Source organism: Aethalodelphis obliquidens, unplaced genomic scaffold (assembly GCF_003676395.1).
Source record: "Aethalodelphis obliquidens isolate GAN/ISIS:26980383/991018 unplaced genomic scaffold, ASM367639v1 scaffold5, whole genome shotgun sequence".
In the NCBI taxonomy this organism is placed as follows: Eukaryota; Metazoa; Chordata; class Mammalia; order Artiodactyla; family Delphinidae; genus Aethalodelphis; species Aethalodelphis obliquidens.
The window spans coordinates 12399300-12425381 of record NW_020837949.1 but is presented as its reverse complement, the minus strand read 5'-3'; the positions used below and the strand labels follow the sequence as shown (position 1 = coordinate 12425381).

At 38.5% G+C, this 26082-nt stretch overlaps 1 protein-coding gene across 11 annotated transcripts in view; it reads left to right on the top strand.

Moving 5' to 3' along the window:
• Positions 1-26082, top strand: part of AGK (acylglycerol kinase) — an 86572-nt gene that overhangs the window by 29480 nt on the left and 31010 nt on the right. For 6 of the 11 annotated variants that reach the window (XM_027101702.1, XM_027101699.1, XM_027101707.1 and 3 more), the window contains 8 exons: positions 2896-2935; positions 5762-5841; positions 10966-11041; positions 17299-17391; positions 19105-19137; positions 20222-20263; positions 20468-20562; positions 25427-25496. In XM_027101702.1, the coding sequence (XP_026957503.1) occupies positions 2896-2935; positions 5762-5841; positions 10966-11041; positions 17299-17391; positions 19105-19137; positions 20222-20263; positions 20468-20562; positions 25427-25496 (529 nt within the window). Of the gene's footprint in view, positions 1-2895; positions 2936-3514; positions 3636-5761; positions 5842-10965; positions 11042-17298; positions 17392-19104; positions 19138-20221; positions 20264-20467; positions 20563-25426; positions 25497-26082 lie in introns of those variants that run through there. The other 5 variants (XM_027101706.1, XM_027101705.1, XM_027101703.1 and 2 more) reach the window with 3 other exon arrangements.

Below are 26082 nucleotides of genomic sequence, written 5' to 3'. Positions count from 1 at the left end.
GGCAGGTGGTTGCAGGAAGACAGTCCTGTGAGGCTGGAAGTGGTGCCCCAGGCAGTATGGAAGCTAGACTGAGGGTTAGCGGAGCCCGGGGGAATCTGGTGACAATGCTCAGCTGACTACAAGGAACCCGGTTTTATTTTATAATCTGGCAGTCACTGAGGGCTCAGTATCTCACCTCGTCATTGTGCAGAAGGGCATGAGTGTGAGGGATCAAGTCAACTATAAAGGGTGACTGACATGTTAATTATTTTTAAATATTTTACTAGTTTGTACCCTGAATTTACCTCATCTTACATGTGTGTATATTTTGTTGATGTTAGAATAATTCACCGGGAGTAGTTGATGGAGGGGCATGCGAAGAGAAGAGCAGAACGTGAATATCTGTGACTCTTGGGTGGGGGAGGGGAGGGGAGCTTGTAGGACTCCCTTTGCCACAGGGTAGTAGGGAGCAGTGTCACTCAAGCAGGGGACTGAACCTGGCTGTAAAGGCGCCTTGTGGGGTAGACCTCACAAGGGATCGGTCCCCCTCAAGTCTTCGTTGTAAAACCGTAAGTGCTTCTGAGGTACTGGTGTCATTATAATTGTAATGGGACATTGTCATTGCCCTTAGGTTTCAGGTGGGCAGCAGAGATACTTCCCCTTAGGGAAGAGGTACTTCCACCTTCTCATAGAAGCTGACTGCTCTGTGAAATCTAGGGGTCCTCCTCCAGCCTGGCTATGGAAGAAAAATCCATAGCCTTGGACTGCAACCATGGCAGAAAGCAAAAGATTGTTTAATTTTTTTAGTTCAAACTTAAATGTCAAAATTAGATTTGAATTACTATAAAAATGCAAAATTCAAGGTCTTTGATGTTATGAAAAAGGTCTAGACAGAAAATTTAAGTGAAATAACACTTTCCTCCTTTTAATTCTTTCCTATAAATTGTTTATTGGTCATGTTTTCTGGGTATTAGTTTTCTTAACTGTTGTTAACCAGGCTGAAGGTATTATCTTAGCAGTGCCAGCAACATGCATTAGAATTGACTCTTACAAGGAGAAGATTCTGGAACCCAGTAGGCAGTCAGCCATTTAAAGTGCTCTTAAGGTATAAGTGGCACAAACATTTTAGAAAGCTTTATGCTGAATAGATGAACATGTTCTGATAGAATGTTTTCATTTTTGCAAGGCAAAATTTTGCCTCATGCCCAAATTTTCTGTTTATGATATAATTGAGTATCTGACTGTGATATAAAAAATAAGAGATTTAGATCAGCGGTCCCCAACCTTTTTGGCACCAGGGACCAGTTTCGTGGAAGACAGTTTTTCCAGGGACCGGGTGTGTGTAGGGGATGGTTTTGGGGGCGATTCAAGCGCATTACATTTACTGTGCACTTTATTTATTATTACATTGTAATATATAATGAAATAATTATACAACTCACCATAATGCAGAATCAGTGGGAGCCCTGAGCTTGTTTTCCTGCAACTAGATGGTCCCATCTGGGGGTGATGGGAGACAGTGACCCCCGACGTGTGTTGCTTATGTCCAGTTTGCTCCGTAAGATGCAGCTTAATTGTCACTTGCCACTCACTGATAGGGTTTTGATATGAGTCTGCAAGCAGTTGACTTATTATGGTCTCTGTGCAGTCAAACGTCTCTGCTAATGATAATCTGTATTTGCAGCCGCTCCCCAGCGCTAGCATCACCGCCTCAGCTCCACCTCAGATCATCAGGCATTAGATTCTCATAGGGAGTGAGCAACCTAGATCCCTCACACGTGCAGTTCACAGTAGGGTTCGAGCTCCTGTGAGAATCCAAGGCTGCCGCTGATCTGACAGGAGGTGGAGCTCAGGTGGTAATGCGAGCGATGGGGAGCGGCTGTAAATACAGATGAAGCTCTGCTCGCTCACCCACTGCTCACCTCCTGCTGTGTGGCCTGGTTCCTAGCAGGCCCCAGACTGGTACCGGTCTGTGGTCCGGGGGTTGGGGACCCCTGATTTAGATAAAACACTAGCAGAAGCAACTACATATTAAATTTATTTCTGGCAAATGACCTGAATAATTTCTACTGGATAAGAAAAATGCAGGGTATGTGCATTCATTTTCTACTGCTGCCCTAACAAATTACCACAAACTTAGTGATCTAACACAGCACAAATTTATTATGTTATGGTTTTGTGGATTGGAGGTCCAACACAAGTCTCACTGGGCTAAAATGACGGTGTTGGCAAGGACAGCGTTCCTCTGGAGGCTCTGGGGTGAACCCATTTCCTTGCCGTCACAGCTTCTGGAGGGTACCCACACTCCTTGACTTACGGCCGCCTTCCATCTTCAAAGCCAGTGAGGTTGCATCTTTCTGACCATCCTTCCATGGTCATATTTGCTGCTGAAGTCTCTCTGCTTTTAAGGACGCTTGTGGTTTGATTGGGCCCACCTGCATAATCCAGGATTCTCTCCCTATCTCCAGATCCTAACTTAGTCACATCTGCAAAATCCCTTTTGCCACATAAGATAACATTTTCAGGTTCTGGGATGTGGACATCCTTTTTTTTTTTTCTTTGGCCGAGCCACGCAGCTTGCAGGATCTTAGTTCCCCAGCCAGGGATTGAACTCAGGCCCACGGCAGTGTAAGCGCTGAGTCCTAACCACTGGACTGCCAGGGAATTCTCAGATGTGGACATCTTAGAGGGAGGAGGGATTATCATGCCTCCCATCGTACGGAAACCTAACACCGGGTTTCATTCAGAGAAAGTATTTTTCAAATGTGTCCATGATTTGCTACAGGTCTTAAGAAACTTTGACTTGGGTATTTTACAGGGAAGAGTTATACATATTTCTAAAAATGATGATGATTTGCTTGGATCTGAACCTACTTATTAAAGCTAACGTTCATTCTGTTTTGTTTACTTTGATAGTGATAACCTACTAAGGAGAGCAGCCTGTCAAGAAGCTCAGGTAATGCCATTTAATATGAAACAATTAAAACCCGCCTTATCTCCACTGTGCAGAAATCTCAGGCTGTTCCAGGGGGACTTGCACAGTGCCTTGCATCAGCGCAGCTTGGCTATTTTTCCCCCACTATCGGGGTGAATCAGGCTGCCAGCCAACTCTGAATAGAACTGGAGGAGGTTAACAATCTGGTGAGGAGCAGTTCCAACGCCCACCCCTTTAGACTTGTTTACTTCTGGATTAGTCCAGAGAACACAGAACTGGACTGGTTGCACTCTGGGAATTTGTTCATGTCTGCAGGTGTCCTTGAAGATCTGGCTAAAGCCCGAATCATCCCTAATCCTAATAACCCCCAAGGATATCAGTTCAGAACAGGTGTTACCTCTCAAAGTCAAATCTTCTTAAAACTGTTGATTCATATTTTTAAAGCCTGTCTCTTTTAGCACAACTGATTCAGACCCTCTCCCATGATATTGCACTTAAATATTCATCTATCTAGTTGTAGCTGAATTGTTAATCCTTTCAGGTTTAAGGCCACAATTTTGTTCTTCCCTCCCCTCCAAAAGTGTGCGTTATACATTGCAGATTAATTTGCACGACTGAGTTGCCTTTTTGTTACGTCATTCAGGCATACGATGTCAGAAATACCAAAAAAGAAACATGAAACTAAAAAATGACAAAAGACATGATGCATTTAGTAGGAGAGGTGGGTGGCAGACCTCATGTTTGTTTTTGAAATGTTTCCGTGGATGACAATGACAATAGATACTATTAATAAATTCCTCTCTTTAGTGATTCCCTAACTGTTCTAAATCCGTGTTTCAAGAATTCGATTGCTTTGTTGTTTTTATCTCTTATGGCTCTAAGTTGTTTTGGAAATCAATTCAAATAAACTTTAATATTAAATTTGAGGTGATCTTTACCCCAAGCTAATTTTCCACTAGCAACTGGAAAATCCTCTTGGGAGGGGAAGGCTTTCCCCCTTGAAGGAAGAGTGGTCATGGGGTACTCCCTTTCTTGTGCAAAGTAAATACCTCCACCTCTGTTCTGAACTCCATCTCCTCTTACTTTTCCCACTGTTCTAACTCTCCACTTCCCGACACCCATTTAGCTCCTTCCATCTGAAAAAAGGAAGCGAATTCATCCTTATGGCCCCCTCCCTCTAGTTACTTTTCCTGTCTGTGTCCTTCCCTTTTCAGTCTAAATTCTTGAAAGAATATGATTTTTTTTTTTTTGCGGTACGTGGACCTCTCACTGTTGTGGCCTCTCCCATCGCGGAGCGCAGGCTCAGCGGCCATGGCTCATGGGCCCAGCCGCTCCGCGGCATGTGGGATCTTCCCGGACCGGGGCACGAACCCGTGTCCCCTGCATCGGCAGACGGACTCTCAACCACTGCGCCACCAGGGAAGCCCGATCTTTTTTTTTAATCTCACATAAACTCACCTCATTGTAGTCTCATGTAAACCTGAGACATGAGTTGCAGGTAGATAAGATAAGACTTTTAGATAAGGCTAAAAACCCAGGACCAGGAGGAATAATATAGAACTGTAGATCTGGAATCTGGCAGGTTAATTAAATCATTTCTGGCCAAATTCCAGAAATAGTATGGATAGAAAAAGAACAAAGTACAATATTTAGAGATTTGGCAGCAAAATGTTAAGATCTAACTCAATAAGAGTGAAAACAGAGTAGTAATTATAACGTACACAGAAACTTTTTACAAAGAAATAGTATGTCTTTCTGAAGTATTCAGAAATAGAAGTTTATTTTTTTTAAAGCAAGAAATAGACAATGGTGACAAAGGATCTCCAGTGGGCTGTCAGGGAGGCGGTAGAGTTGGGGTCAGTTACTAAATAAAAATCTTGGTGTAACTTCCATTTTTCTCCTATATTTACTTTGTGCTTCTGTACTTAATTCTGCCTCCTTGGCCCAGACCTACTTCCCACAATCTAAGACTCGCAATTTTGCCCTCTTTGGGGTTTTCCTATTCTCATTCCTTTTATTGACCACCTTCTCCTCCCGTTACTTCCCATTTTCACTCCTCGCATCTAGTCCTCTGGGTGTCGTAACTCTGCCTCATCATTTATTAGCTCTTTAGAGCTGATAGAGTAGAAGTTTGGAGTTAGATTCATATAAATTCTAGGCTTGTAATTTATTAACACTTTGACTTTGACTGACTTAATCTTTCTGAATCTTGGCTTTCTCATCTATAAACATGGGAATATTTAATACCTCCTTGGTTTCTAAGAACTAAGAATTAGTATGTGTGGAAGTGGCAAATACTAGGTGCTTAGTAAATATTAATTACATTTCTTTTCCTGTACCAGTTGATGCTACTTATCAAGGTTGCAAAGAAAGGAGGCAAATAGAGTATTAGATTTATTTTTTATGTGTATAAAGATACGAAGATTAACTGGTAACATGAAGATTCTTCATGAATGAGCTTTAGTAATAAGTTAAAAGAGAAAAAGGTTATATTCTGAAAACTGAAGACAAATTAAACTTCCCTTGTGACAGACTACGGACTTACTGGTTGTAATAAACCTAGTCATATCTTACAGAGAAAAGAAAAGTTACTTACCTTTAGTAGGTGAATGAAGCAGGGCGTTTTATTACAATATAAAATTCAGCTTATTTTCATTAAATAAAGGTGCACTTTTATTGTTGTTGTTTATGGTGGGGTTGTCAACATGAAATCCGGAAAGAACATTTGTTTCCCCAGGGTAGACACCGTATCTGCCAGTAGTAAATTCTTTTGGAATGAAAGAATATCTGTGCTCACTAACTGAATAGAAGGACATTTACTGAAAACTTTTCTTTGTTCCTTTTTAGGTGTTTGGCAGTCAACTTATTCCTCCCAATGCACAAGTGAAGAAGGCAACCGTCTTTCTCAATCCTGCCGCTTGCAAAGGGTAGTTCAGTTTGTGACTTGTTATAGATTTGGTTTTTCTAAGGGGAAAAGAGTCACAGAATACTAGGCAGCTGGTTGGATTGTGTGGAATTGGAGCTACTAGGTTCAGTACCCTTGTAGCAATAAGATTCAATTGTAATGTAGAAATCACGGTTAATCAGATATAACTGTAAAGCTAACTGATGCCTAGCTAACTGGTCTAAATGAAGTTTAATAATTATTCCAGAATTAACACTCTCAAATCAGTCTTATCTGCTTGGTGGTAGCCCCCTTGGGAACAACTTCTGCTGCTGTGATGTAAATTATGAGTCCATCTCTGTTACAGGATGTTCAGAGATTGCCGAAAGCACTGTGGCCTTGTGAGGTCAGAAACATTCTTTCCCAAAGTGGTGAATGTAGAGTTAGGTCTTGGAGGTCAGTCAAGGGAGAACACTCAGTGTTCCCGACTGACGAAATGGCCCATGGGGCGGGGGCCTACAGACAGGAGTGCCGACTAATGTCCTTTGCTGTGTCACAGGAAAGTCTGTAAACTGGTCTGGTTGGCCTCGAGGGGTCATGTGAGGCAACTCTGAGAATTAAGATGTGAAGAATAGTTGGGACCTTGGTTGACAGTCATGTGTCCATGTTCATTTATTGTAACAAATGTACCTCACTGGTGCAGGATATTGAAAGTGAGGGAGGTTTTGTGTGTGTGTGTGTGTGTGTGTGTGTGTGTGTGTGCATGTGTGTAGGGGAGCAGGGGGTATGTGAGAACTCTCTGTATTGTCCACTCATTTTTACTGTGAACCTAACAACTGCTCTAAAAAATAGTCTATTAATTTTTAAAAGTACCGTAAGCAAAATAAAAACTTTTTTTTTTTACATTGCTAGTTAGGTACAACTCTCATTCAGTTGGAAAGGTAAATAAGACTTTTGGTGGCTTATAGAAGAAATCATTTAAAATTTAAAATTATTTTTTAAAAATAGTAAGAATTAAAGGGTTGAGGGGGAGAAAAAAGTGATACCTTTTATTCTATCTAACGGCCAGAACAATTCTTTTTGTCCTGACTGAGGAAAAATTAATAAGTATGTATTAGATTGGATTCTCTAAGTTCGAAGTCAAATGACATTAAGATAATAAGAACAACAACAAAAAGCATAGTTGGGAGTAGCTTCTAAGTGGTGAGGTTAACATTGGAGAGAAACGCAGGGGCTCTGAAATAAGTTTCTCTAGTCATTTCTTGGGAGGTAGTGTGTGTGGCTTCACAGATGTGAGGGCTAGTCACGCCTTATTTCTTTTGAATTCAGCAGTTCAAGATATTTACCTACAGGTTGTCTAAATCGGCTCCATTACTCTACCTAATTGAATCATATTCACCCACCTTTGTTGGAACCACTTCCCGCCCCCATAAACGTACCAGTCATAAGGCCTCTTGTTCATTCTTGTTTAAAACCAGCACTGAACAAAAATATCAACAAAGGTTCTAACACAACACAATCAAAATACCCAAGATAACTAGTCACTGGTGGCCTGTGGGAGAAGCTAGCAGGGAACTGGGTGTATCCTCTGTATACTCTTCTCTGCTCTGTGATACGGTCGGTGTTGCTTAACTTCTTAAATCCTCAATTTACTCATCTGTAAAGTGTGAAAAGTAATAGCACATGCCTTACAAAAATTACCATGTAATTCTTTAGGATTAAATGAGGTAATGCCTATAAGGTATTCAGCATTCTTTCCATTTCATAGTTAGCACCTGATAAAAGAAATATAAGCTGCTGTTCTTGGTATTACTGACCTGTAGGCTGGGTCAGAAGGTTCTCTACTTGGCTCTCCCACCCTGGGATCTCTCCTTTTGCCTCCGTTGTTGTAAGTGCTCCAGGTCCTGTTCCTCTAGAGATCTAGTAAGTTAGTAACTTGCTAATTCTCTTGAAATATATGGTAGTTTGTTTAAGCTATAATCAGTCATTTTGAGTTCCTACTTGAGATATTTGCATTTTTAAAAAATGAATAAACTTTTCTTTTAGAGAAGTTTTAGGTTCCGTTTACACTTTTACACGTAAGTGTATTTGCGTTTTTAAAGGTAGGTTCTTGTTGAAAAGTGTAATACCTTTACCTGCAGGCTAGGGTAAGGAAAGTGTTTCTTTTCTAAAGTCATGGTCCCCTTTAACAAGGTGAATCCCTGCAAGGTTCTAGGAAGCAGCCACTTTGAAACTCTCCAGCATCTTTTTTTAAAGCTTTCACTGTTTAACTGTACTATTTTTGTCATCTTGACTCTGACCTGACACCTAATTTATAATTTATCATGTAGCTATTTCATTATGTAGTACTGGTTTAAAACTACATTAGAGCTTTAGGAAATAACTGTTTTGCATTAATAAATGATACATTAAGGAGTAATTGTTGTGTGTGTGCGTGTGAACCTGCAAATTGCTGGGGGCGCAGAAAGTTTTATTTAACTCTGGTGCTATCTCACCCTGAATTATATAATAAATAATACATTTATTACTGGTAACACTTGCTTTTCAATCTTTTATATGGAATATTAGAAGGAAAAAAAATGCCTTCACTTCCACTTTAGAGATTTTCTGTACCTGTGGCATCACAAAGATGTGAATAAAGGCCCAAATGTTCAAATCTTTTTTCTTTCTTTCTTTTTTTTAATTGAAGTATAGTTGATTTACAGTCTTGTGTTAGTTTGAGGTGTACAGCAAAATGATTGTTATATATACATACATATATTTTTTTCAGATCCTTTTCCATTGTAGGTTATTATAAGTTATTGAATATAGTTCCCTATGCTATACAGTAAATTCTTACTGTTTATTTTATATATAGTAGTGTGTATCTGTTAATCCCATACTCCTACTTTATCCCTTCCCCCTTCGGTAGCCATAACTGTTTCTATGTCTGTGAGTCTGTTTCTATTTTTAAATAAATTCATTTGTATTATTTTTTAGATTCCACATATAAGTAATATCATATAATATTTGTCTTTCTCTTTCTGTCTTACTTTACTTAGTATGATAATCTCTAGGTCCATCCATATTGCTGCAAATGACAATATTTCATTCTTTTTATGGCTGAGTAATATTCCTTTATATATAATGTATATAATATATTCTACACACAGAAACACACACACACACACACACACACTTTATCCATTCATCTGTTGATGGACACTTAGGTTGCTTCCATGTCTTGGCTATTGTAAATAGTGCTGCTATGAACACTGGGGTGCATGTATCTTTTCGAATTAGAGTTTTCATATTTTCTGGATATGTGCCCAGGAGTGGGATTGCTGGATCATATGGTACTTCTAGTTTTAGTTTTTTAAGGAGCCTCCATACTGTTCTCCATAGTGGCTGTACCAATTTACATTCCTACCAACAGTGTAGGAGGGTTCCTTTTTCTCCACACCCTCTCTAGCATTTATTCTTTGTAGACTTTTTGAGGATGGCCATTCTGACTGGTGTGAGGTGATACCTCATTTTACTTCTACAAATCTTATTTGTTTTTTTAAAATTAATTAATTAACTTATTATTTATGGCTGAGTTGGGTCTTCGTTGCTGCGTGCGGGATTTCTCTAGTTGCGGCAAGCGGGGGCTACTCTTCATTTCAGTGCATGGGCTTCTCATTGCGGTGGCTTCTTGTGTTGTGGAGCATGGGCTTTAGGCGTGCGGGCTTCCGTAGTTGTGGCTTGCGGGCTCTAGAGCGCAGGCTCAGTAGTTGTGGTGCACGGGCTTAGTTGCTCCACAGCATGTGGGATCTTCCCAGACCAGGGCTCGAACCCGTGTCGCCTACATTGGCAGGCGGATTCTTAACCACTGCACCACCAGGGAAGCCCAAATCTTATTTCTTAAACTAACTCAGAGGAGCTTATAGATGTGTTGTAAGTGATTAATACAGCTGATTGAGACTTCACCAGAGTTTTGCTTCTCAGAGATAGATCTAATCCACTTCCACCTGACCCTTTCTTATCAACCCAGAAATGAAAGCAACCCTGCAAGGAGAAATGTTTACATTCCATCACTAGCTCGCCTTTTATTGTTGGGTTAAGCCCCAGAAATGGTGATCTGGAAAGGAGAAATTTCCATTTAGCCTTTCATGTTCATTCTTACAAGCATTCAGAGCTGTAGAAGAGGGAGGATATGTTTGTTTAATTTGCTTATTACGTGCTCAGGTGTGCCCTTGGTTCAAGGTATTTTTTTGGTTCTTGTAAAAATTTGCTCAAGCTTCTCAGTTTCTATTTTAATTCATAATCAGAAATGTTTTATGTTCTGTGTTCCATTTGATAGCTATTTCTTTTTAGTTTAAAGAATGTTGAAGTTGGTCTGTGCATAACTCTACATGTTCCTCATTCACTACCTTTGTGTCTGTTTCTAGTATAAAATATTCTTAAGAAAGTTGAAGCATGCATCACTGATAAAAAATAATAATCTTTCTGAAAGAGGACTGAGTAAATGTGGATGTAACAGTTAGATGTTTGGTGTTGATTGTTTTGAAAGTACTAGTTTTTGTTTTTGTTTTGTGATGTGATAGTTGAAAATATTTGGGTAAAAGACAAGTCAGCTGATTGGTATGTTTTAACATTTATTCAACTCTGAGACTCTGCAATTGGGGACTTTTTTGCAGCTTCTGTATCCCTTGATTTCTAGTACATTCTCAGTCAACCACTGGAATGTAAATAAGTTCCGTGAGGGCTTATTACATTATACCTCAGTTACATGTATTTTTGTCTGCCTTGTCCTGTTGTTTGCCCAGTTCCTAGATGTGTCTAGCACACAGTAGAGGCTCAGTAAGTGCTTGTTGAGTGAATCAGACATTGTTGCCTGAGTGGAGCCATATCCAGTGTACACACTTCCTCTAGAGGAACTAGACTGTGCACTGTAAGCATCCCACATGGGTGAGAGCTTATTGTATTAGACAAGGGGCAAAATCTTGGAGGCCCCAGAGTGAAAGAGTCCACGTTTATATCCAGAGAAACTCATTACTCTTCACTAGTCTTCCTGTCCTTGAACAAATAGAGGAAACGTGTTCTCTACGCTATTTCTTGTTCTCTTCTAGAGAAGGTGGTTGGGCTTTTTATATTTCCTCTTGAGAACTTGTGTTAAAATATTTGTGTTTTTTTCCTTTGTCTACAGCAAAGCCAGGACTCTATTTGAAAAAAATGCTGCCCCGATTTTACACTTATCTGGCATGGATGTGACTATCGTTAAGGTGAGAACTGCTCTAGAATGTTGATTTTATCCAAGCTACCCCTCCTTATAACATATCGTCTTCTCTTGACTTCTTAGCAAAAATCACTTATCACTTAGAAGATAAGAACAGAGAAGTCAACGTTGTGTTCTTCTTCTGATAATTAATAAGATAATATTGTTTTTTCCAACCACGGTCAGCTTTTCACTTTCAGAACAGGATTAAATGGGGCCATGAACTTGGCTCCTTTCATCTGACAGATAAGACGTGGAACTATTGTCTCTTGGAAGATGAAAGTTGTTACAGCTGTAAGAATTCTTTTTCTGACTATTAAAAAGAAATTTCAAGTTTGAGTAATTAATTTCTTGGTAGTTCTGCAGACAGGTAAACATTTTCTTTCTGGTGAGGAATTATTTCAGGTGAGGAATTTTAAGTGGTAAAGCTTTAGAATTTTCGAGATTTGGGTAAGAAGAAATGGGGACAAAAATAAATGAGAGGGAATTGTGCTATTTTAGAAGATGCCTCAAGACTCCACTTTCTTGACTTTAAGTGCTATGTGTGTGGTATGTACATAGGTGTGTGTACTTGGTGAAAGTCACTGTTACCATGTTTGTAAATCTATGGTATACCAATTTTTAATATTACACATTTTCATTAAATCATAGAGATTGAACGGTCATTTAGTCCAGTTGACCATGCAATGTTGATGAACTCTCCTCTCCAGCTTGTCCGAGGTGTGGTCTTCTAGTTGTCTGCCTGCAGGGATGGGAGAGTGGGGAAGAAAACTGACATTTATTTCAAGACCTGTAATGCATATTGCAGACTCTACGTATGAGAGATCTGAGAATGGTTATTTAAGACCGATATTTGTTTGTTCCTGGAGTGTTTGGTTGAACTCACAAGGAGAACCATCTGGGCCTGGAGCTTTCTTTGAAGGGAAATTTTTTTGTATATTAACTTTCTTTAATGGCTGTAGAAGTACATCAGGAAGTTCTGTTTCATCTTGAATTAATTTTAATAAGGTAAATTTTTTAAAGGATTTTGTGAATTTCATCTAAGTTTTCAAATTAATAGGCATCAAGTTGTTCATAATATCTTCTTTTTAACTTTTAAATTTCTGTGACATCTGAGATACATCATTTTCTTGCTCAGTATTGTTTTATTGTTTATTTTTCCTTTTTTTTTTTTTTTTTTTGCCTGCCAGTCATGTGAGAGATGCGTCAATTTAATTAATCCTTTTTGCCGAGAACCATTTCTTGGCTTGTTGATCCTTTCATTAACTTCTGGTCTGTCTTTATTGTTTCCTTCATTCTACTTTCTTTGGCTTTTTTTCTGCTGTTCTTTTTGACATTTTAACTTGGATGTTTATTTCATTAATTTTCACCCTTCTCTTCTGGTGTTTTCTTAGAAAGCTATAAACTTTACTGCTTCAGCTGCATCCTAGGAGTTTTGGTATATAATATTTTCATTATCATTCATTTCTAAATGTTTTCTAATTTTCATCATGATTTTTGTTTGACCTGTGAGTTATTTAGCATGTTTTAAAATTTTCAAATCTAAAGTTTTCCCACATCTTTTTGTTAATGGTTTTTGATTTAATTGTGTTATGGTCAAAGAATGTAGTCTATATAATTCCAGTATTTTAAGTTTATTGAGATTTGTTTTGTGGCCTAGCATGTGGTTTGTTTTCATAAATGTTTTATGTAGGCCTAAAAAGAATATATATCAGTTATTGGGTACCATGTTCTATATATGTCCATTCAGTCAAGTCTGTTAGTTGTGTGGCTCAAATCTTACATGTCCTTACTGATTTTTTTCTTCTGTTTGAACTATAGATTATTCAGAAAGAAGTGTTAGAAATATCGCACTAGATAGATTTGTCTGTTTCTCTATGTAGTTTTATCCACTTTTGCTTTTTTATATTTTGAGACTGTCAGTAGATGCATTCACATTTCAAATTATTTCATTTTTCTTGCATGTTGACACTGTCATAGAGTTACTCTCTTTAGCACTAATGCTGTCTTTTACTGTAGTCTATTTTATTTAGTATTGTTAGTAACCATACTAGCTTGCTTTGATTAGTTTTTACCTGGTATAATTTTTACTTATCTTTACTTAAGCCATTTTGTATCCTTATATTTTAATGCATCATTGGTAAAGGCATGAAAACAGGACATTTTAAAGATCCAATGCTTTTTGTGTGTGTGCCTTTTGACTGGACCATATAATCCATTAACATTTATTGTAATTGTTAATGTATTTAGATTTATTTCTATACCAGTTATCTATTGCTACATAACAAACCGCCTTGACAACAGTTTTTCTGCTTACAATTCTGTTGGTCAACAATCCATGTTCAGAGCTGTTCTTGTGTTGGTCTCACCTGGGCTCCTCAGTGGCTTGTCTTTTCATGACTTGACAGCTTATTTGTTTCCTCTTCTCACTGAATAATATTCCATCATGTAGATGTACAACAGTTTGTTTATCCATTTACCTATTGAAGGACAGCTTGATTGCTTCCAGTTTTGCAGTTATGAATAAAGCTGCCATAAACATTTGTGTGCATGTTTTTGTGTGGACATAATTTTTCAGCTCATTTGGGTAAATACCTAGGAGTGCAGTGGCTGTGTTACATGGTATGCTTAGCTTTGTAAGAAACTGGCAGACTGCTTTCCACAAGTGGCTGTACTGTTTTGCATTCCCACTAGCAATTAAGGAGATTTTCTGTTGCTCCACATCCTCATCAGTATTTGGTGTTCTCAGTGTTCAGGGTTTTAGCTGTTCTGATAGGTATACAGTAGTTTCTCATTGTCTCAATTTGCAGTTCCCTAATGACATATAACATTGAGCATTTTTTCATTGATTTATTTTCCATCTGTATATCTTCTTCAGTGAGGTGTCCAAATCTTTGCTATTTTAATTGAGTTGTTTCTTGTTTGTTCTCTTATTGTTGAGTTTTAGAGTTCTTTGAACACAAGTTCTTTATCAGATATGTGTTTCAAAAATATTTTCTCTTATACTGTCTTTTTTTTTTTTTTTTTTTTGCGGTACGCGGGCCTCTCACTGCTGTGGTCTCTCCCGTTGCGGAGCACAGGCTCTGGATGCGCAGGCTCAGCGGCCATGGCTCACGGGGCCAGCCGCTCCGCGTCACGTGGGATCTTCCTAGACCGGGGCACGAACCCGTGTCCCCTGCATTGGCAGGCGGACTCTCAACCACTGCGCCACCAGGGAAGCCCACTTATACTGTCTTTTAAAGCTGTGTTTGTTTTCGTTCTCTTAACAGTATTTTCACGGAGCAGAAGTTTTTAATTTTAAAGAAGTCCAGCTTATCAGTTTTTTTCTTTTGTGGCTCTTGCTTTTGGTGATTTATCTAAAAACTCATCAACAAACCCAGGATCACCTACATCCTGTACTGTGTGATTTTCTAGAAGCTTTATAGTTTTTTATTTGACATTTAGGTCTACGATCCATTTTCAGTTAATTTTTGTGAAAGGTATAAGGTTCACGTTTTCTGCATCATCAGGCCACTCTTTATCCTTTCTCTTTGTTGCATTTGGAATTTTCCTCTTAAGATCAGAGCCTCAAATGTGTCATCCCTATTAATGTAATCTTTTAAATTATGGTCTGTTAAGTCTGTCAATATCTTTTTGAATTTTGGTTCTTTCATTCATGTACTTATTCATATTTATCAATTTGTCTTGCAAATATTTGAGTACCTACTACAAAGTAAGCTCTGTTCTACCTGTTGAGGATACAGTCTGAACAAAACAAGTTTTCCCTCTCTGTCCTCAGAGCTTCCACTCAAAGTGTGAAAAGGAGGGATACAGATAAAACACATATACAAATAAACATATGATTTGTCAGATGGTGATGAGAGCCAAGAAGAAAAATCAAGCAGGGTAAGGAGACCAAGAGTAATGGCGGTGTTAGTTTAGTTCAGGAGGCCAAGGAAGGCCAGTCTGGTAAGATGACCTTTGGAAGAGACATGGGGGAAATGAGTGAGTCATGCTGGTAGGTTGGGGAAAGCATCCAGGCCGAACGTACTGCACATTCGGAGGCTCTGCGGAGGAGTGTACTTGGGGCTTGAGGAAGAGTGAGAGGCAAATGTAGTTGGAGGAGAATGAGCAAGGGGAGACAGGAGAAAGGATGAGGTTGAAGAAGTTAGGAGGGGCAAGATTGTCAGGTTTGTATCGTTTACGCATTCAGTCAATTACCTTTCCTCTCTGTTGTTGATAAAGTGTTGTGTAGGAAAAGGCTGAATGGAGAGCCCTAAAGAAATGTCACCAGGAATCTACCTACAATTTGGTGTCCCTCCACTGAGCATCTTACTTTGAACGTAGATATTCAATTGGTAATCAGTTCACCCAGTTGTATTCTAGTGTATTGTTCCCACCTATCTCCGCCTTGTCCCCAAGGATATTATCAAATAACTTGCCAGGTGCCTTGCTGAAGACCCAATAGAATGTCTGTCTGGATTTCCTGATCTTCTGATCTAGTAATCTGTCAAAGATGAGGATACTCTGAAATGCCTTGTTCTCGGTGAACCCATGCAGATTCCCAGTGATCACCTATTTCGGGGTGTTCACAAAGCATCCTTTTAATCAGGATCAACATATATTCTCTCTTTTTAAAAAAATATTTATTTATTTTTGGCTGCGTTGGGTCTTCATTGCTGTGTACGGGCTTTCTCTAGTTGAGGCGAGCGGGGGGCTACTCTCTGTTGTGGTGCACGGGCTTCTCTTGCTGCGGAGCACGGACTCTAGGCGTGCAGGCTTCAGTAGTTGTGGCATGTGGGCTCAGTAGTTGTGGCGCACGGGCTTAGTTGCTCCGCGGCCTGTGGGATCTTCCTGGACCAGGGCTCGAACCCGTGTCCCCTGCATTGGCAGGCAGATTCCTAACCACTGTGCCACCAGGGAAGTCCCTATATTCTTTTTTAAAAAAGTGAAATATTTGGATTGATTGAGCTCAGTCACCAGAGGGCAGTGATTTAATCAACCATGGGTATGTAATGAAACCGACACAAAAACTCAGAAGGACAGGGTTTGGAGAGCTTCTGGGCTGGTAAACCTGTGGAGATCTGGGGAGAGGTGGTGCGCCCAGAGAGGGCCTGGAGACTCCACACTGCTCCCCCACACACCTTGCCCCATGTACCTCTTCATTTGTCTGTTCATCTGAATCCTTTCTAATAAACTGATAACTGTGAGACAAAAAAAAAAAAAGAAATATTTACAAATGTATAACTGCAAAGCCAGTCATTTCATTTTTCAGGATAAAAGTAGAACCATTCATCATAAGCTTAGATGGTGTTAGTGTAGGACTTTGTTTTTCGTGTGTTGACTGTGACTTAGTGGCCCAGGTGCTTTAGCCCATCTGACATCCAAATCTTTAATTTTTGCCTATTAGTGTGTCTAGTAAAGTGTCAACAGGAGAGAGTGTTTCCTTATTTCAGCATTAGTTGCATTACATTTGTTAAAATTCAGGGTTTGGTTTTAGAGGTGATGGCTTAGATCATTCATTTAAGTCTACATATGTATCTGAAATGAGGTATCCTCAATACAAATGGTGAGGCTTACATACCATTTAGTCACCATTTTGTGACTGCTTTGAGCCATACCTATATTTCTTTATGTACAATCATAGCAAAACCACAGTAACCGTTTATGTAGTACAGTGCCAGTTAAGAACAGTTACCTTGCTAGTCGCTTTTCATACTGCTTTCCAACAGTATTAGGAAGAAGCGCTTTTCCCTTCCTCCAGTACACATGATTTCATTGATAAGGAAATTAAGATCCTGAGAGTTTAAGGCCACTCAGCTGAAAAGTAGCAGAGTTGGGATTTAATCTGGGTCTCCTGGGCTCTCAAATCTGTGCTCTTTTTATTACATCTGTTTCTCCTTATTTGCACATACACTTGACTTTCTGCTTGCAGATGAAAGTCACTGGGTAAATGATGTAATAATAGAACGTGCACTGGACTAGAAATGATTCCTCTGACTAGCTGACTGTATAACTGAGACAAATCACTAGGTTTGAGTTTTATTTTTAAAGTAAGGAGCCGCCTAGATGGTTTCTGAGGTCCCTTCCAGCTCTAAAAATATAAAACTATAAAAACCATACATAGTTGCTTTGATAGCTGTTTAGTTTCTCATGTATATCAATTATGTAGAATTTAAGAAAAGGTTCAGTGTAAAACTTTAAAGAAAATATCCCATATTTTTAGACCTTTGGGCCTGTGGCTCTAGGATGATAAATTTACCAAAGGCTTCCTTTGTATTGCAGACAGATTATGAGGGCCAAGCCAAGAAGCTCCTGGAACTGCTGGAAAACACAGATGTGATCATTGTTGCTGGAGGAGATGGGACTTTGCAGGAGGTGTGGCCGCTCTTCTCTTTGAAACCATTTTGAAAGGGAGGAAAATAGAAATTAGGTCTTGGAGCAGTGGTGTAAAGTGGTTATAATTTAAGGAAATTATTTCTTTGTAATCCATTCTTTTTAGGATTGTTTCTCTCTGAAACAAGTATAGCATTACATTTTTCTCATGCACTTTTATTTCATTGCTTCGTATAAATTCTATACCCAGCACATAGAAGGGTTTTTGTTTTATCAGATTTAAGTCGGATAAAATGGGATAAAACAGGATACAAAATGGTGCTGGGTGTGAAATGCTTTTTATATTTTGAAGACTCTTATGAAGTAGCCCCGTTTGTTAGGGAATCACTGTTTCAATTATGGGAAGGTTTCTTATAAAATAAACAAATAACAATTGCCTTTTAAAAAAATGCATCTGTCCATTCTCACTTCATTTCCATCCCATGTAATGTTATCTCCTAATGGTACATTTAGAGGCAGAGGTCTACATGTTCCGATGTATGCGTTGCTTTTGTTCTGCAATTCCATTTCCTTAATGCTTGCTTTGGTCCAATAAGGACAGTAAGTATATTGCCCTGGATATGCTCTTCTTTACCAGGGCAATAGACTAGAACCTACATTATGTATTGGAAACCCCTAAAGGGCCCAGTGCAGGTGCCCCTCCCACTCAGTCACCCCATCCTGTGTACCATAAGTCACATCCATACCTCGTTTCTCATTATCTTTTGCCTCTATTTTGGTGGTTTCATTGGTGTTCAGGGACCAGGAGCTATAACAGCGGACAGGGCACTGTCCTGTGTTTGAGTTAGCAATCATGTAAGCCTTAGTAAACTTCTTTTAAAAAGCCTGTGCTAATGATCTTGTAATTGTGTTTATGGATTTTTAATGAAGTGTGAAGAATACGGATAGCATGCCAACAAAGTAATGAAGTGGAACTCACGACAGCCCCATTTAATCCCGAAACTCAGTGAGGCGGGAGATGCGGGAGAAGATTGGCTTTTGCCTTGACTTCACAAAATGTTTTTAAGAAAGAAACCAAATTGTGTATCTGGTCTAATCTAGTCATCAAGATATGCCCTGGTTAAAAAAAAGAATTGGAGGGAAATATAGCAAAATATAAACAAGTGACTAATGATGCCTGGTGGGTTTATGAGGAAGTATTTTTTCTTCAGGTATTTTTCACAGTTTTTACAAGACCATGGGTATTATAGTTTAAAAATAAAAAATAAATTAAGTAAAAATTCAAGTTAAAAATGTCTTTTTATAGAGGGAATACAGTCTCCCTTGTCTTCATATTCATCAGTAAGAAACATTTATTGAGAGCAGGCTTCTCTCTGAGTGTAGCAAAGTGCTGTTTTTTTCCCAATATGTGTACTTCATAGTAGGAAACTAGTATCTTTAGTATAATTGATGTGTACATCACATTTATACCCATCTTATAGAAATCAAAACGTAATTTTACTAATATAATGTGGAAGTTTTATAATTATTTTATCTTAGCCTTTATAGTACTATTGTTCCTAGGTGGAGAATAAAATCTAATCTAGCTCTGATCTTACTGGAGAATAGTTTGTGCTTTAAGAGCCAATACATCTTTTGACATAGTTTCTAGGAAGAAAACAGGAACAAGTTTGTGGTCCATGAAAATTGAATCCAATTCTTTTATGATAAAGGAAATACAAGTTGTTCATAATAATTTTTTTAAAACATTTGTAGGTTGTAACTGGAGTTCTTCGAAGAGCAGATGAGGTGAGCTTTAAAATAAGAATCATTGCATTTTGACTTTTACTTTCCTGTTTTAATCTCTCTTTATTTCTTTCTTTTACCCTTTCTCCCCTTTTTATATTTTAAGATGGGCGCAAGTTGTGCTTCCTCAGACTTTAGAAAATAAAGTACTTCTGCCTATGTCATAGAACACTTTTATTAACTCATGGTGGACTTTTCTGCTTTGGGGATCCAGGGTATCCAATGGCTTTTACCAAGAGTTGTTTAAAATATAAAATTTCCCCATAGAATCTTTTCTTCAAAGGATTCCTTCATTAATAAATTGTGGTATATTCATATATTGGGAGCCATACAACAGTTAAAATGAATGAACTAGGTTTATAAATATCTACGTGGTAAATCTAAAAAATATTCAATAAAAAAAGGCAGGTTGCCAAAGTATTTTATGCATTTCTATAAATTTTTAAAATTCAGAAAACAAAGGTACTCTTAATAGATGCCTAAACTATGTAGTAAAAGGGTAACAATGTGAATGGAAAGGAATCACACCCACCTCACGATAAAGGCTTCCTCTGGGAAGGGAAAGGGGAGTAGGATGAGAAGGGACTTGAGTTGTATCTGCATCACTTTATTTCTTAAAACTCTGAAGCAAATATGGCAAAATGTAATATTTGTTAAATCTGGGTCTTGGGTACATGGGTATTCGTGAGATTACTTTAAATTATTATGGAAAAATGTGATAAAATATTTTATAAGTAACAACAAGAAAGAAGATCCTTCCCAGTCCCTTTAGTAATAGTAGACTGAGCTCAAGATAATCTTTAGGAACCTTGCGGTATCTGTTTATTTGTGGCCTTTAATTAAGTCCTCTACTGTGCCATTCTTCTGCTACTTGACCTTGCTTATTCTCTTAGCCTTGTTTATACTTGAGGTAGTTTATAAGGCACTTTCACCTGTCCTCAGTCACTGTACAAATGTTAGACATTTTTAGTTGAATTCTATCTGCAACTTTGTCAAATAGTGTGGCAACATAATACAGTCTGTCACAATCATGCATTTATCTAATATCTAAGACCCTCATTTTCTTAACCAAATTTCTTTCAACCAGTTGCCATTAGTGAGCACCCAAATATTCCTTCCAAATTTGAAGGTATGTTGTTTTCATGAACTGCCTTGTTCTAGAACCTGCTTCCTCAGTATTACCTGGTTGCTTGTCTAGGGGTGTGGAAAGGAAGGCTGGGAGGCAGGCCCAGGGTCAGTTACTTTGTCATAGTGGACACACCTGTGCCTCTCTGTTCAACCTCATTTTCTGACCATAACAATAAAACTTTGCTCTTGTTTTCTTCCTCGCCAGGCTACCTTCAGTAAGATTCCCATTGGATTTATCCCACTGGGCCAGACCAGTAGTTTGAGTCAGACACTCTTTGCCGAAAGTGGAAACAAAGTCCAGTAGGTTGTCAATGTGGGATGGTAGCATTTGTGGGTAAGCGAGCCTGGGAATGGAGAATTCACACGTGTGATATAATTTTCTTTTTGAGTTTTGATAGCCTGAAACTTCAGATCATTAAGAGGAAGAGATCAGAGTTCAAGCGTTGGGTTGATTGGGAAGTTTCTCTGTTGGGTTGCGGGACCCTGGTGATCTCATGTTAAGTCCTCAGGTCAGGTATGGAGATGAATACTGATGTCCTTCTGACACTTATGAAGGTAGCTTCGCTGATCCAAGCATACTGTTTGTGTGCTTTTGTGTTGTAAGATTCTCTGGTGAAGACATACTTGCAGTGATCATTTGTTTGCTTTAAGTGTGTATGATGACAAATAGCAAGTTCCCTGCGGAGACTGGGCCAGCAGCAGCCTTGGCTCCATTACCTTGATAATATAAGTAGCTAAAACAACCAAATATAGTTACGTCCTTTAGGGAATGCCAAAAGTGGAAGGCAGTGTGGATAAAGTAGACAGAGGAAGTAGTGCAACCCTGACATTAAATTAAATTGTTGTGAGTCTAATAGTGTCCTCAGGAGTCAGGCAAGTTGCTATTATTGCTCTTTTCTTTCAAAAGCATTATGTAAACAAAGATTTAGTCTTTCAGGAAGATGGGAATCTTGAATTTGAGTCATGGCTTTGATAATGATTAAAAATATAATCTTGGACAAATCATTTTCAGGCAGGTTCTCATTGTCAGTTGCCTGATCTTTAATGTAAGCTTTGTGATACATTGGGGGAGGTCAATAAAAAATATTTGTTGAATGAATGAATTGAAATCTTCTCAAGACATTTCTTGTTATACCCTTCTAGAATCAATAACAATAATAATACTCAGGTGATTTTCTGTTTTGGATTTTTTTTCTGCTTTGGGATTTTTATTTTAGATTGAGGTATAGTTGACATAAAACATATTAGTTTCAGGTGTATAACACAATGATTTGATATTTATATGCCACCACAATAATTATAGTTAACATCTGTCACCATTCAATAGTTACACAATAGTTTTTCCTTGTGATGAGAACTTTTAAGATATACTCTGTTAAAAACTTTCAGACATGTAATACAGTATTATTAACGTTAGTTGCCATGCTATACGTCCCATCCCTATGACTGACTTATTTTTTTATAAATTTATTTATTTATTTATTTATTTTTGGCTGTGTTGGGTCTTTGTTTCGATGACTGACTTATTTTATAACTTGACTCCCTTCGCCCTTTTTACCAACCTCCCACACCCTACCTCTGACAACCATCAATCTGTTCTCTGTATCATCTATGAACTTGATTTTTTAAATTTTTAATTTAATTTAATTTATTTTTTGGCTGCATTGGGTCTTCGTTGCTGCATGCAGGCTTTCTCTAGTTGCTGCGATGGGGGGCTACTCTTCCTAGCGGTGCACGGGCTTCTCGTTACAGTGGCTTTTTGTTGTGGAGCACGGGCTCTAGCGCACAGGTTTCAGTATTTGTGGCGTGTGGGCTTCAGTAGTTGTGGCTCGCGAGCTCTAGAGTGCAGGCTTCAGTAGTTGTGGCGCACTGGCTTCAGTAGTTGTGGCTCGCAGGCTCTAGAGCGCAGGCTCAGCAGTTGTGGCGCACGGGCTTAGTCGCTCCGTGGCATATGGGATCTTCTCGGACCAGGGCTCGAACCCGTGTCCCCTGCATTGGCAGGCGGATTCTCAACCACTGCGCCACCAGGGAAGTCCCTTGTTTTGTTTTGTTTTTTTAAAGATGCCACCACATATAAGATATCATACAGTATTTGTCTTTCTTTGTCTGACTTAACTTCACTTAGTATAATACCCTCCAAGTCCATCAGTGTTGTTGCAGATGGCAAAATTTCATTCTTTTTTATTGCTGAATAGTATTCCAGTGTATATGTGTGTGTGCACACAAACGTATATATATATATATATATATATATGTATCTCACATATATATCACATCTTCTTTATTCATTCATCTGTCAATGGACACTTAGCTTGTTTCCATATCTTAGCTACTGTAAATAATGCTGAACAACAAACATGGGTGCATATATCTTTTGAGTTAGTGTTTTCGCTTTCTTCGGATAAATACCCAGAAGTGGAATTGCTGGATCATATGGTAGTTCCATTTTTAATTCTTTGAGGAACCTCCATACTGTTTTCCATAGTGGCTGCACCAATTTACATTCCCAGCAACAGTGCAGGAGGGTTCCCTTTTCTCCACATCCTCTACAATACTTGTTATTTCTTATCTTTTTGATAATAGCCATTCTAACAGGTGTGAGGTGATGTCTCATTGTGTTTGGATTTGCATTTCCCTGGTTGTTAATGATGCTGGGCATCTTTTCATGTACCTGTTGGACATCTGTATGTCTTCTCTGGAAAAATGTCGATTCCAATTATCTACCCAGTTTTCAAGTGGATTTTTTTTTCTGTTGAGTTGTATGAGATCTTTATATATTTTGTATATTAACCACTTACCAGATATATGACTTGCAGATATTTTCTCCCATTCAATAGGTTGCCTTTTCATTTCATTGATGGTTTTCTTTGCTGCACAGAAGGTTTTTAGTATCATGTAGCCCCACTTACTTATTTTTACCTTTATTGCTTTTGCTTTTGGTGTTAGATTCAAAAATCATTGCCGGGCTTCCCTGGTGGCGCAGTGGTTGAGAGTCCTCCTGCTGATGCGGGGGACACGGGTTCGTGCCCTGGTCTGGGAGGATCCCACATGCCGCGGAGCAGCTGGGCCCGTGAGCCATGGCTGCTGGGCCTGCGCGTCCAGAGGCCGCAGCAGTGAGAGGCCCGCATACCGCAAAAAAAAAAAAAAAAAAAAAAAAAAAATCATTGCCAAGTCTTATGTCAAGAAGCTTACCTTCTATGTTTTCCTCTAGAAGTTTTGTGGTTTCAGGTCTTATTACATTCAATTCTTTAATCCATTTTGAGCTAATCTTTGTGTATGGTGTAAGCTAGTGGTCTAGTTTCATTCTTTTGCATGTGGCTGTCCAGGTCTGCTTTGGGATTTTGAATAGGCTGGTTTTGTGGATTTGTTTTTGCTGTTGTAGTTTTAGGAGTCATCTTTTATCTTTTAACTTTTTTTTTTTAGATAAAAACCTTGCTCCATATATCAAACACCAGGCATAAGCATAGACATATATCAGGCCTTTATTAAAACGTCTCTCATGCTTCAAGCCTTAGTCTGATGGGGAGGGTTCAGCTCTTTACCAATCATCCTGCAGCCTAATGTGGCATTTCAGTTTGCCATATTTTTTTCCCAGTTTAGAATTTCTGAGGGGCTATAAATATGACAAACAATGAATCAAACATTTTTTCTTATCTGAGACCAATCCTATCTGGTTTGGGTCTTGGTTACTTTAGATAGCTAGTCTTTCCCCCTGTCAGTATAGATTATTAGAACTGCTTGCCAGCATTACCAGATATGCCAGTGATGCGGAGGTAGGACATGTCCCTTAGAGAACACCTCACCTATCCAAAAGCCAGTGTCTGTGCAGTGTGGCTGCCCTCAAGGTCTTAAATAGCCTTCAGTTTTTTAGGAGCTGATTTTCCCTGTAGTTAAACTAATGTTGTTGCTGCTTCTATTTATAATTTAAAGATTTATAAGACTTAATTTATAAGCATGCCCCAGGGCTCTTAGATAATTAAGTCAGTCTGCCCTGGGTTCATAATTTTGTAGACCTCTTAACATGGCAGATGCCTGAGGCTACCTAAAAGAACAAGGCTTTGCTTTTTGCATTGCTGTCGAGATTTGTTGTACCATAATTACTACAGAAGAAAAAGGAATTTTGAATTTGGAATGTTGCAGATAAATAATCCTAAAAAATAGCTGTTTCGTGCTACAGTGCTGCTTTATTTAGAACTTTCAATTATTGCTGGAGAATGATAAATTTAAGGTTGCATTTTAACCATCTTCTGCCAAGGAATTTTGAAAAAAAATTAATAGAAAAAGGCATTTTTCAGTTGGAACATTTTTTAAAGGTCAGCCTCTCAAAAGCACTTCTTAAACCTCTTAATGTGCTAGGTACTACTCAGAGCGAGCACACAGCTTTAGGATTCTTTCTAATAACTTCCTTTGAAATTAATGTATTTATATCAAATTAATCTAAACTGGTGAACATGTGTCTTGCTTTCTCCTAAATTGAATCTCATTTTCTAAACTGCTACCTACTTCCCAGATAGCAACAGTATTGGAGGGAAAATGGGATAAAGATATGTTGATAGAGAAATATGAGAAAGTAAAGTAGGCTGTTTCTTAAGTTTCCACTTGCTTCCTAGGGAACCCAGAATGTAATCCAAGCATTGGAGTTAATGTGTATATTTTGGGGATTTATTATATTTTGCTAAGATAACTCCAGCAAATCCTGTCCTTTAGCTATCCTTCAGATTATTAGAGTAAAAAGGAATATGGTTTTTGAAGTACTTGACTTTCATTCTCTTACAGTGAATGAAAGATGTATTATTATTTATTTATCATATTTTCCAGTGATAAAAGTCAGACACAATGTAGAGACTCAATAAATGTGAGGTAAATAAATGATTGGTGCCTTGTATAAACTTCTCTTTGCCAAAGCCTTCTCTTTAAGTCTGTATCAGAGCCTTCCACTAGATTTGTATCAGTAATTATTTTATACACCTTTGTTCTGCTTTCTTGGAGTATTTTGAAAGAATTTGTCTTTTTCTTGACCCAGCTGTTAGTTCTCTGGGTAGGAGTGTGGTTGTGTGTGTGTGTGTGTGTGTGTGTGTGTGTGTGTGTGTGTGTGTGTGTGTGTGTTGGGGGAGATGTTGCTTATTTTTCACAACATGATCATTTCCTTCTTGTTATCTTTTAGACATATTACAGATGCTACACTTGCCATTGTGAAAGGAGAGACAGTTCCACTTGATGTCTTGCAGATCAAGGTAAGATCTTTTCATCAGAGTTTGAAAAAATTAACAAAGTAATACACACTTTAAAAAACATGTAGTAGTTCAAATAAGATTGTAAGGAAAACAACTGTTCTTCTTCTTACCTTTTCCTATGTGAAGTATAACCCCCCAGAGAAGATAGTTTTACCTGTTTGTTCTAGTTATCACTAATTAGTATGCCCGTGATGCTACTTTTAAAAACTGTGGTAAAAAAAAAAAAAACCCACAAAACATGAAATTTACGATCAGAACCATTTTTAGGTGTATAATTCAGTTTAAGTATATTATACTACTTTTTGGTTTATCAGTTTTAGACCTTCTCTCTTGGCCTCTTATCAGAAGTCCTCTGTATCACCTCTCAGTATAGTTGTATCATGATTTTTAGTTCCTCTGATTACCTTTGGCCCACAAGTAATTTTTCTGTTTTATAGTTGTTTTGAGTATTAAAAGAACTAATAAATATAACGCACTTAGGACAGCACCCGATTTCATCTCACCTGTTTGCATGGTGGCCACCTCTCTATCTCATGCCCTGCCAAAGGTTCTGCCTTTCTCGTGACCCATCTGTCTTTTTGAGGGC